This window comes from Dermacentor variabilis, chromosome 2 (genome assembly GCF_050947875.1).
Source record: "Dermacentor variabilis isolate Ectoservices chromosome 2, ASM5094787v1, whole genome shotgun sequence".
NCBI classification, from domain to species: Eukaryota; Metazoa; Arthropoda; class Arachnida; order Ixodida; family Ixodidae; genus Dermacentor; species Dermacentor variabilis.
The window spans coordinates 241,328,455-241,341,330 of record NC_134569.1 but is presented as its reverse complement, the minus strand read 5'-3'; the positions used below and the strand labels follow the sequence as shown (position 1 = coordinate 241,341,330).

The 12,876-nt window shown below is 44.3% G+C and overlaps 1 protein-coding gene across 1 annotated transcript in view; it reads right to left on the bottom strand.

Moving 5' to 3' along the window:
- LOC142573183 (BOS complex subunit NOMO1) overlaps nt 1-11,433 on the bottom strand; it is a 104,385-nt gene extending 92,952 nt beyond the window's left edge. Inside the window, exons 1-3 of the mRNA XM_075682756.1 lie at nt 11,171-11,433; nt 5,628-5,856; nt 713-907 (exon numbers count right to left, since the gene is read on the bottom strand). Of these exons, the coding sequence (XP_075538871.1) occupies nt 713-907; nt 5,628-5,856; nt 11,171-11,307 (561 nt within the window). The 5' untranslated portion in view covers nt 11,308-11,433. The remainder of the gene's footprint in view (nt 1-712; nt 908-5,627; nt 5,857-11,170) is intronic.
- Nucleotides 11,434-12,876: the final 1,443 nt, after the last annotated feature.

Here is a 12,876-nt window from a genome sequence, read left to right as displayed (position 1 = left end):
GCAGAAAGGTGTGTACAGAAAGAAAGGCAAAAGAAGGAAGAGAAGTGTCTCTGTTTCTAGGCAACACTTCTCTGGGAGGAGCATGTACTCACAACATCTCAGGAGTACCCTCCTGTGTTTTTCTCCTCTAGGGCTGTCTCAGGTTTACTGAGATGCCTGCCGCATGAGCACATAACCAGCTGCCATTACGCTCAAATAGCATCAGTCGCAAGCGCCACACAAGGCTGCCGGAACCACTGGGCACAACCTCGCGTGGCTTCCGAAATCTCCATCGCAGCGCAGCATACGTTTGCAGACATTACAGGCGACAGCTATTCTAGAGTCAGACAACTAACCTTTAAAAAGGACATCCAAAGGGCTATGCCAATCGTGGGTTCACTGCAGTATTGACCACGTAAACATTGTGCACTGGGTCACCAGCCATCGGTACTGCCCGCCACCCGAGATGATCGTGTCAGTCCCGAACGCCACCTCGCAACACTTGTTCACAACTGAGGGCAGGCCTGTGGCACTGGGAGCATGAGCTATTCCACAGACATAAAAGTGCCCATGAGGACAATTTAAAGTGTACACTTTTAGTGTAGCACTGCAGCATAACATTATGGACTATCATACTCGGTTTCATAAGACATCACTGCTTTGTGCTGTAAAGGAGAGATGCACACCAATGTGGGTATGTAGGTGGGGGAAAGTTCAAAATGACGGCAGGCACCTTGACGGTGGTACTGGAGTGGCCCAGGGTCCAGGTAGGGTGTGAAGCGGTCAGCGTGTATTCACCAGGCAGGATGCGTGTGAAGGCGTAACCACCCCCTTTGGTGCTCTGGGCCTTCTGCAGCGTCTTTCCCTGGCTGTCACGGAGCTCCACCGTCACCCCGGGGGGACCCTCCTGCTGGCCATCGCTCAGCACCTGCACTCCAGTTGTTGGTGGGCCAGTGAGAGAATCACTAAATTTAGTGAATTTTAGTCATCTGAAAGACAACATTACCCTTTTGGAGCTCTAGTAACTAACTTAGAGAAGTAAACTGCCAGTAAATTGCCCTGGTAGAATGCCTTGAGGGACTTTGGCTAAGTTCAATGCCTCAGACTCGTTTTACCACAAAGGGCATATATGAGCCTCCATATGCCATGACTTCTCACTGTACACAGAAGTCATTAAGTCAGAAATTGGGTTAGTTGGTGTTTGCTTATCTTGCAATATGATGAGTACAACTGACAACCACATAAAGACACACTAGACAAGGACAACAGTCTGTCGTCCTTGTTCTGTTGTTCTTGTCTAATTTGTGTTTCTATGGTCTCCAGTTGCATCCAGTGCTTCACAATATGAATAAGTAAAGAAATAATTAAAATTCAAAAAATTCAAATAAGAAGAAAAGGTTATAGTCATCAGCATCACATTACAACTTTCCACTAAAGAAAGGAATCTGAGGGCACCTGAGCACTTATGAGATGCGAATGAGAAAGCATTAATGTCCAACTGAACGCCGCTCAGCGGTCTTTCAAGTTTTGCACTGCGAGTACCGTAGCGATATGTGTTGCCTGAGCCAGCAATCAGCAGCCTGCGGCGTCGCGTTGCTGTATCTGCTCCGTCCAGGTGCGCTGGTGACATGGCGTCACGGCGATGCCCTCTGCCCTCACGCAGCCTGGCGTGCTAGTTGGCACTACCAAACAACTTGCAAGCTACCGTGGCAGCAAATGTGCCGATTTGCCTGCTCTGCTCACTAGAGTTGCGCTTGTGACGTGGCATGGCAGCTAATGGGAATTTAGGTGCCGTTTTGCTGCTACAGACACTGCAAGATTTTTTGCTCAATGAGCCATTGATGCTTTGGCATCAAAGATGAAGTGCTTTAGGCTGCAAACTGGTGGCCTTACCTAAAGAAAGTTACCAACACTGAGTAAGAGCACTGCTCGTGCCTGCTATATTAGGTCTGCTTCTCCACGAGGCTGCCTGGAAGGGTGCAGCAACTGACTCCTCCAGTCACCAAACAAGCTCCTACAAGGGCTTGCTGACCATGTCAACACTGCCCTGGTATGCAAGTGTTTAGAGAAACACTAAAGCCAACTTTAAAATTGGTTTATTTCCCTCCCTAAATTGTGATCCTAATTCCCTACACAATATTTTGCAGCATTTAAGTATGTTTCTCAATAAACACAAGCTGTAAAGGAAAAAAGAATTGCTTCGATTTCCGTTGTTCCCGGTCACATCATAACGCAAGCCAATTCAGAATGAGGTGCCTGTGTTATTTAGTTATACAGCATGTACTACCAGAACCACTGGCTTCGCACAACTTTGTTACGTTGGCTTAGCTGACTGATGTCACCCTAGATGAAGGTAGACAAAGCGGTATAGAAGAGCTCTCATCATCACTGCAGCATGAGGAACGACACCTGCAAAGAAACCCATCAACATGTGGGTCTCTCCTTGAGTGAAATGTCTCTGGCGGGTACACCAAGGAAGCAGGCTGGTGTCAGAGCAACAGTGTCATTATGGAGAAATGCCAAGGAAGAAGCCAGCTCGTTATCCTAACATTCATGAATTGAGCCTTTTGTGTGAATATTTCCATCCTGGGGCTTGGTACACATTTGCAAATCCGCATTCTGGCACAAAGCTGATGCATTATCTAAGGATTTGGAAGCCCAGGCCAAGTTTTGCATGACGGTTCCGATCATCGCGCTATTTGAGAATGGTGCCATGACTGCACTGAATTTCAGTGTAGTTGACAAAAACACAATGGTATCAACCAAGCACAAGCGTGTTATTGACTTATGGTGCAACAGTGTACGAGGAAGCACTAGTTGTTAACGTATTTCCAAACAATTGCAGCACATAAACCAATGAGCGACAAATAAAACGGGACAGGTGCAGTGCTTGTTCACACTTTTATTCATCCTTTAGTTTCTGTGCTGTAGTTGCTTAGTTGTGGTTCAAAGTGGTTCATGCCATTACAGTTTCCAGCCACTTCTTCTCTCCTTGTATCTTATAAATAAATTAGAGCCAACTCACAGACATTGCAGAATACTACATTCGTGAGCTATAAAGCATGTCATACAACATACATGTAAACTTGAAGTTCACATTAGCACTCTTTCTTCAGCATTACTTTTACAATGTGAGGACCTGGCTCAATTTCCATGTTTAAAGGTGCCCTGAATGACTTTTTATTGAACTCTAGATATGCAGTTGATGTTAAAATAGACTATTTCAGAAATACCTTGCCACAAAAAGTACTTTAATACGTTCAGCAGAAGTGGAGTTAGCGGCAATCAAATATACCGTTCGCGGTGCTTCCACTCTTCCTTCAATGATTTGCAGTGCGAAGGCTACAGGGAAGCGACGCATACCCACAACGGTCTGCATAGTGAATGTCACCGTGACGCGCAGTTAAAATTTGATTTTGGATGTTCACATAGACAACAGTATTTTTTATTTTGGTGCCTACGACGTGCCAAGCGTGGTTGTTCTCGGCGAGCTGCAGTGTGCTCAGCCAGCGAGCTGGTCTCGGAACTCTGAGGCAGCCGTGGTATATATGCCACATAGCAGGCCGCAGCTACATGCATGCATATGCGCAGTGTTTGCACTGTGCACAACAGGGCAAGAGTGTGTGCTCATGCTCATATGCTCCAGTCTAACCGTGCTACATGGTGCAGACCGGTTTTGGCCTCGAGCAGCTTGACTGATGGATAGTAGCCACATCCAACATGCTGATTTTGAAGTGCTATGAATCACTCAACACGAACCGAAGTCTGCCAAGGTGTGTAAGCAGGAGTGGCCAGGAGTGTGCAGGCACTGGCAAGCGTGAGTGCGGTTTGACCTGAAGTTTCGTGAGGTTTGAGGCTAGTTGAGTGTTCAGAACCAGTTGAAATTAGCAGGACCCAACGGCTATGATAACGATAGACAAGCTGGCCAAAGTTTAATTCCTACGCTGGCAGCTGCAGCCAAGTGCAAGCACATGATAGTCGACTTTTTTTTGGAAGTACATAATTATTGAAATTCAAAAGCAGATTTTCGCTTACTTCAGCCTGTTCATTGAATTTAGACAATAAATATACACGCTAACAGTAGGAAGAAGTGCACTGATCCAAACACCCTTCATGACTGATGTTAGCTAGGTATTGGCCAATACCAGCCTCATATGGGAATCTGCTGCATTACGAAATGAAGCGTCTGGAAAATAGTAAGGAGCAGGCTTCTGTTGAAAAAAGAGCATTTGAGAAAAAGGGCTCCGCTTGCAAGCTCTACGTGCTGCACATGACTGCAAAATTTGGCTGAGATGCTCAAAGCAGCGTGTGCTATGTGCAGGCTGTGTTTGTTTACCAAGCCAGAGGTGTGGTTCAGGACCCCTTTAGACACAAAAACTCAGTTTCTTTACAGGCAGACATGGAAATGAAAGCAGTCAAACGAGGGATAAAGATGGTCATAAGTAGGTGCAAGACTACAATGTATATTTTATCGACACAGTTGCTCAGATTCTTTGTTGGCACGCACTACCAATATCAAGTGTTGTTTCTCTCTGCCCCATAAGCCTCCCAAGATTTATGCTAAAGTGAATCACACAATGAATTCTGCCAAGACTAATCTCTGATGCCAATGTGGCCTTGAACGTAAACTGAGGGTTGCGCTGAAAATTTGAAAGGTGTACGGACACATTTTCAAAGTTGTAGATCTTGTTATCCACACTTCTCACGCACACCAGGATGACACTAAGAAATATGAATATAAAGGCTGAAAAACACTTATATGTATTTTGATTTGACAAGGAAGTTTTCTAGCAATACCATGCCAGGTGTCGTCAACATTATTATGATGCCATGAAACACAGCAACATTTACTGACATGGCGTAGCAAAAATACATGGGATGTAATACAAACAGTGGCATCATAACATAACGTAAGGTTTACAGATGTTGTGTTGTAATAAGGCTAGGTGTGGTGGTGTTGCTCATAACAGAAATTATGCATGCATTTCCTCTGGCTGCACTGTCCGGTAGCAGCCTAAGCAATTGCATGAACAGAGCAAGCCAATGTATAACAATGACATGGTGCATCCATCTGTTGAGTGCCAAATGTGAAAATGGTTCCTACAAACAAGCATTATAGTGTATTATCTAAGATTAAAGAAGATTACCACTTTTTCTACTGTTTAGAGAGCTTGGATCTTCATTTACCACAAAAGAAAAAAAATGAAATATAAAATGTTGCCTAAGTACTTCCTAAAAAGGAATAAGGAAGTGTAATGACAGGAGGAAGCTCCAACTTCGGCCGAGCTGTATTTACCTATTTAAGCGGTACAGTTTAAATGCAGAAATGGCCTCAAGGAGGCAACCACTGAATTGATTTCAACTGAATTTGCTGCAGAGACATGGTAAATTCTTGTTGTTAATTTTTAACACAAGGACCTTTATTACTTGTGTGCTATAGGATCTCCTTCAGTACACATATTTAACATGTACTTGTATATGTTGAATATAAATGTAAAACATTGAAGAACTCACTGATCTATAATTTTTGATAACTAGTTCACTTTTGCGGCTGTGTAATCTCCTCGGAAAGTGGCTACTTGAGGCAAGATTGCTGGATGTGTCTGTTCTCATGCCACAAGTGTTGCATGCCGGACAGAGATGCCTACTTTTCCCATGATGGAGAATCCCTTGAATACAAAGTTAATGTCTTGCGCTGTGCTGCAGGGATCAGTGGTGCCATCAATGTGCAGGTCCACGGAAGCAGGCTCGAAGACCCAGCCGGGAGGTGGGTCCACCCGCAAGGTGTAGTCGCCTCGGTCATACAGCGGGATTAGGTAGTAGCCATTGTTAGGTGCCCCTTCTGTCTGGTACTTCTGGCTACCTTGCCGCGTCAACCTGTAGACAAATAAAATGTTGAATGCTGCTACACACAAAGACAGATTGTAAGCATGCATGCTCCTTGGTCACGAGCTCGCCTATGGCTCTAAGCTCCAACAATTGCCTCAAGCTTCGCAGAGATTTTATGGCATCTGGGTGTGCCAGAGGATACAAAACACCGAATCAACCATCCTTGGCACTCACTACGACACACATTATGCACAACTGCACAAAAGGACTGCTTAGACTGCCGATAACAACACTTTAATGCCATTTTTGTAAGTGTAATGAGTTCAATGCATGCATCTCGTACATCCACAAAAGTATAACATGACAGCACAAATTTTTACTACATGCACTCCGGAGAATAAAGTTTTGTATGCCTCAAGGATGCAAATCATTTATGCAGCTCAATAAAATTTGTTGTTGGACAATTTGGGTCATAATGCGTAAGTAAAGATGCTGCACTGAAGACAGACAAGGATGAGATGGTATCGACAGACAAGAGCAAACTTTCAACAAAATTTTATTTCTATCAGAGATCTCAAGGCAAAAAGTTGGCCATACATGCGCGACGAAGCAAAAAAACATGCAAAACCAGTGAAATATGAGCATAATGATTTCATCCTTGCAACATCCCACTCGGAAACCTTTTCCTGCAGCAAAACAAAGAAATAAGAGCTCGCTGGCCTATGCCTCAGAATTGCCTATGACGGTGAAAAAACTGGTGGTTTCCCCAAGAAACACACTCGGGTGTTTGTAAAATGCATGAAGGGTGTTCTCATGAAATTCCGTTGTCTTGTGGCAAGTCATATATTGGGCTAACTAGCCTTACATGATCATTACAATCATGCAAGGGAACATAAGCTTTCAATAAGAAACAGCGGTATTGTGCACTTTCCTGCACATTGTCGAGTTTGCATGTGCACATTGTGGCTTCAGGAAATGAAGATTCTGGGCAAATGCAAAGATTCTACTGCCAGAGAGCTGACGGAAGCATTTTATATTGCCTCCAGAGGGAACGTATGCATTAGCAAAACTTCAATTCTTTTGTTTAGCAGTGAGGAGAGGTTCATGCATGGAATGTTGCGGTGGCGTAATCATTATGCTCATATTTCACTAGGCTTGTTCATTTCTTGCTTCACTGTGAATGTGTGGCCAACCCTTTATATTGATGCCTCTGATGGAAACAACATTTAGTTAAGAGTTTGTGCTTGTCGATACCCTCTCTTCCTCGTCTGTCTTTGGTGCAGCATTTTAAAGGGCCCTTGAAACAGTTTGGACAAATTTTGTAGACAAGTAGGGTACAGCTAAAGTTAAGCATTCGCACAATTTGCGTGAAGCGTCTCATATTAAGAGAGCTACTGATGATTGCAAGTTACCCTCCTCTACAGCCATGCATTTTCTAAACTCATTCGCCTAGTGGTTGGGGCTGAGCTCCACCTTCACTGGCTCTGCATCATGATGGCACATTGTATCACCTACTTCCAGCTGTCTAGGAGCAAGCGCGTGAGGCCTCTTCAACCTTTCTACCAGCAGCTTGACAGTCGACCCCAAGCGAGAGCTATCGAAGCAGCAAGCAGCGAAGCATTGCATGCATTCTGTCGCAGCATCGAGTGTGTCCAGTATTCCGGTAACCACAGGCGAGATGGGTGTTTCAATGGATGGGTGGAGGCATAAACTCAAGCTGAAGAAGGAGCTTTAGCGTAGATGTACGTGAGTGGCCTGATCGGTCTGCATGGTTCAGCCACCTTGTGGCGCAGAGCTTAACCAGCCAAACAAAGCGCTAATATTGCTCTAACCAAGGGTAAAGCATTTTAAACATTTACGGAAACGTGTTCACGATTACGCTCCTGAGAAAAATTCACACCAGCAGCAAAGTGGAATAGCCTTCGTTACAGCTCCTGTGTTTGGTTGAGCTCTTGCTACCAAATGGCTCCACTGTGCAGACCATTCACGTTTGCGCCTCAGGTCATCCAGTAAAATGGCACGGTCAAACGGCCAGGCCCAGTCTGTTTGTGCTTGTGTTTACCTAAATACCGAATATGTGAAACACTATTGTAGTAGTAATCCTCCAGCGTAAAGTGATGGTTGCAAATGCACAAATCCTGGCGTCGATCAGATAGTGACAGTCCGATGTGCTGCAGCCACTCCACTCGTCTGCTGCCTTGCAGAGGGACACGATGTCTCAGCTTGACATATTGCCAGTCACTATGTTTGCGGCCCACAATGTAACAAGGGTGAACTATGGTTCTTGGAAAAATAAAGATCACGATCAACACTGACTGCGGAGCGCTTGTCAACACAGGGCACGTTGTAACATAAGCAGATGACACTTGCTTTGCGCCGGAGGTTCTTAACTGTAGTCCTTGTGCATTCTCTTTCTGTTTTCTTTTTGTAGAAATAAATTAACCAATGCTTCAACTATTACGAGCAACATTTGTCCATCATAAAGTAGAACAAATTATCGATGACGTGCCCTGGGCAGCCAATCGTATAGCTCGCCCTACTAGCGTCATTAGGTTGAGCAAAACGTGAACAAGGTGAATGCAGGAGCCGTTTCGACAACAAGTGGACTTGTCTTCTTCAAGGCGACATATGCTTTCCTCGCCACAGTATATATAGGTGGGGTTCTACGAAAGGTGAGAGGGTGTGAGGCGGGAGGATGCGGAAACGAGGGAAAATGTGTTGGCGTGTCGAATTGAGAGTAAAGGAACGCTGTGTACAAGGTCAAAGCCAGGGCACCTCCATTAGCGCATTAGCCGGCGTGTCAAGGGCATCTGATATGCCGGCTGACAAAAAAAAAAACGAAGAAAAGGGAAGAAAAGGGGAAAAAAAGGGGGGGCGATACGCCAAGAAATCAAACTAAGTGTTGTTGCCTATAGCTTGAAGTTTAGCATAGCGAATAGATTCTAAAGCTCCCTTTGAAACGTTGATGCCTATTGGTTGCAATGTCTTGAACTTATGGATAAGGTATGATTCTCTGTATTTTCTTTTTCGTTCAGAACGGAAATTTGACTGTAAGATGTAAAGTTTAGGTTCATCAAAGTTATGACCTGGTTGGTTGAAATGCTCGGCGATGGCTTTGAGAAGTTTTTTAGCTGTGTCCGCACGATGTCCGTTTAATCTGATGTTCATTGATTGTCCTGTTTCACCAATATAGTGTTTCTTACAGAAGGAACATTCAAGCATATAAATCACATCCGAACTTGTACAAGTGAAGCTAGATTTGACTTCATGTGTGCAAACTAGGTGCAAAACCTGCAGGCACCTTCAAAGTGACATTAAAATTAAAAGCACCGCAAATAGTTACACACACAGTTACATTAATGCAACAATGCATGCTCACAATATAGTATTTAATACATGCATGCCAATCAATAGCAGTAACTGGTTCATTGACCAAGTGCTTTTGGTTTCAAGAATGAATACAGAGATGAATGCTCTGCACATCTGCACTTCACTAGTGACAGAGCTGGTGAAGAAGGAGCAGCTCTTTAACCAGCTGTGCTTACAACTCTTTCAAACACCAATTTAGCTTGAGAACAATTACATTTTGGTAACTGAGTAATACTTGTTGGGGGGCTAGTTGGTGTATGTTTCCAGAAGAGGGTTGTAACGCCGAAAAAGACAACACACAGCAAGCGAGACGGGACAGGCACCTGTCCTGTCTCGCTTGCTGTGTGTTGTCTTTTTCGGTGCTACAACCGTCTTGTGGAATTACATTTTCATACATTGCATGCATCTGCAGCATCATTACGTATGCAGACCAGCAGAACAGATTTGAAATCCTGCACTTTTCAGAAGGTGTTGTTGCATCCACAAACATATGAACGCCATTATATATGCTAAAGGATACTTGGGAGATTGCAATGATACCATCCGTTTCATGTGAATTGCACTTGGGAAACAGCAAGCCACTTCAGATATTTGCCTAGTGCGAATAACTACTGTCAAAAACAACACAATAGGAGAGAACTTGCCACATGATGACATACTAGCACTGTAAGAAACATGCTGACATCTAATAGCTCCCTACACACACACTTCATTATTAAATCTTTGAACACACTTCCAAGCAGAAGTGTCTTTAGGTGCATGTGATGTGTTGTTAAAATGTCATTATTTCTATGAGTGCATCCATTTTTGATGCTCTTCCTTAGATGTATGGTTGTACACACAGCTGCCTAGTTTGTGAACCCAATTGACTGTTGCATAATCTACAAGGCAACAACAAATGCCTCAAGCCCTGCTGACTACACGCCTGATCTGCTATGCGAGGACATGTTGATGCTAGATGCAAACAACATGAGTGCTAATGAAATGCCTAGCTGTGAAGGCTGCGACTATTTGTACACAATTCCTGAATGTGATCCCAGGTGAAATAAAACAAATTTTGTCTGGAGTAGCAATGCAGTTCCATGCTGTCTTTCAGGAACCAACACAGTTCTGCTAGGATTGTGAACACGGTGATGAAATTTGTACTTGCATGCTGCCTTGAAGCACTGTCATGATCGAGAAACTTTCCATTCAGAATGATCTACAATACGAGCAACAACATGGCCCAGAAATGCAATGAAAGGATCGAGAGTCGGAGCCTTAGCCTCCCGATTAAACCACACCGACTGAAAAGATATGTAGCTGCTGAATTATTGCAGGACTGCCAACCAGTTGTTGGATTGTGTTCATGTTGCTGCATGTGTTATGAAAGAGGGCAAGTCGGGACACGGAGCACTGGAATGCAGATAAACGTTAAGCGCATGGTGCTCATGTGTGTTCTCTTACTTTTACTGTGTCCTGCCTTAACGCCGTTTTTATGCTTCCCAAAGTGCCGTACACGCTGCATCTATAGCGCAAGTATTCAATTAGGAAACAGGAATAATGTGTCGCAAATTTCAACAGTGAAGCAGAGGTGGTTAAATATTTTGCCCCCGCGATCTCAGGTCAGGTCTTTGAAGATACAGAGTTACCACTCCCGATCTTACTTCCATGGCCGGTTTCAAGGTTGAAGACGAGGAAGCAAAAATATCAGCTACATCTATGAAAGAGCACCAGGCCGTGTCACAGTAGATGTACTGTGACATGGCCTTCCCGAGCGCTAGCGAGCTTTGTGAGTCATTCACAAAAGTGCCGATAGAAGGAAGACAAATTTCTGCAACGGCAAAGTTTCACCGACCGCCCTGGCTTGGAAGCACGGGCGGCCCAGCCCGGTTCAGGAAACAGCAGTACCTCAGCGGTCATCATAACCTTGCCACTTATGCAAGGTAAAATATTCAACTTTGCAACTTTGAGCAGCACGAAATATGACGAAAAATCGCTTTGGAATACTTACAACTTTACTTCAACCCGAGAGTAGTTGATCGTTACGTTGGACCGAATGAAACCACCGCAGCCCATCACATCATCAGATTTCGCTAAGCTCACGACGACTAATACTACGGTTGCTATGCTGTACAGAAAGCCCCACATTGTACACTTTTGGGGTTGCTAAAATTAAATTAAACACAGTTCATTCAACGCAGCCACGGTGCCGATATACTTCCTTCGTCCCAGGGCACTCGGCTTGGCGCAAGCAGACAGGCAACAAACCACGTGCAGTGACGTCACTAACAAGTGGTGGCGTTGTCAATTGGTGTGCCAGATGTAATTTTTTGCTCAGAAGACCAAGTGAAAATAGCGGCCAAACAAATTGAAGAGGAAATATCAGAGGGTACTGAAACTGATTGGACTTACCCAAAGTTAATGAGACTATTTGAGCGTGAGCTAGGTAAGGCGCGAGTCAGGAAAACAAGGCAAGGGATACGAAAACTCAAGAGCTGGTGGGAGGAAGAGGTTAAGAAGGCCATAAAGAAACGTCAGGAAGCCTCAAGGGAATACAGGTATACCAAAAGTAAGGGAGAACCTGAAGCAGAAGTAGAGAGGAAATGGGTAAACTACATAAAATGCAGAAGGGAAACATCCTATTTGATCAACGAGAAAATCAAGACAAAAGGGTTCCAATGGCTGTCAGAAATAAGCAATAAAAAAGATAAACCGGCAGCTAGGAAATTCTGGCAACATCTGAACTCCTTGGGTAATAGGACTAGCCTAGAGCAGAGGCATATAGTAACAGCTCAAGGTACTCGGTTAGAAAGAGAGGAGGCAATGGAGCATATATATATAGGAACCATGATGAGGGGAAAATTTACAGAACTGAGAAATGGTAGATGCAGTATGTCGGAGAGGGGTAGCCCGGTCAATCCACTGCTTTCGCTTGGACAAAGAGAGTGGGAAAGGGCCGAGAAGAGGACAGCAAGTAGCACATCGGCAGGCCCCGATGGTATTCCAATTATGTTAATAAAGAAATTGGGCCCGAAATCTAAGAAAGCATTGAGGGAGGTGGTGAGCAAAATGCTAGTGGATGGTAAAGTACCTGACGAATGGAGGCTAAGTAGGATGAGAATGATATATAAGGGAAAGGGGAACAAAGCTGACATAAATAACTGCCGGCCTATAACAGTGACGTCAGTGGTTTACAGGGTGGTTATGCAGATTATAAAGGACAGACTGCAGGCATGGATAGAGAACGAGGAGGTGCTTGGAGAGCTACAAAATGGGTTCCGGAAGCATAGGAGGCTAGAAGACAATCTGTTCTAGCTCACTAACGCAGTGCATTGAAATAGCTGAAAAGGAACACAGATTCCTATGGCTGGCTTTTTTGGATATCAAGGGAGCCTATGACAGTGTACTTCAAGAGGGCTTGTGGGGCATTCTGGAAACTTTAGGGGTGAAAGATGGAGTAACCAATTTCTGAAAAGATATCTCTAAATGTAACCGGGTGATTATATATACAATGGGAAAAGCAGGTTTCGGAGCCTGTAATGATTCGGCGGGGGCTTAGGCAGGGGTGCCCTTTGTCACCTTTGATGTTTATGCTGTACCTACAAGGATTTAGAGGCCAAAATACGGACTCGGCTTCAACCTATCATATTTCAAACAAGGAAAATTGATTGAACAGTCATTACCAGGACTGATGTACGCGGATGATTTTGTATTAAT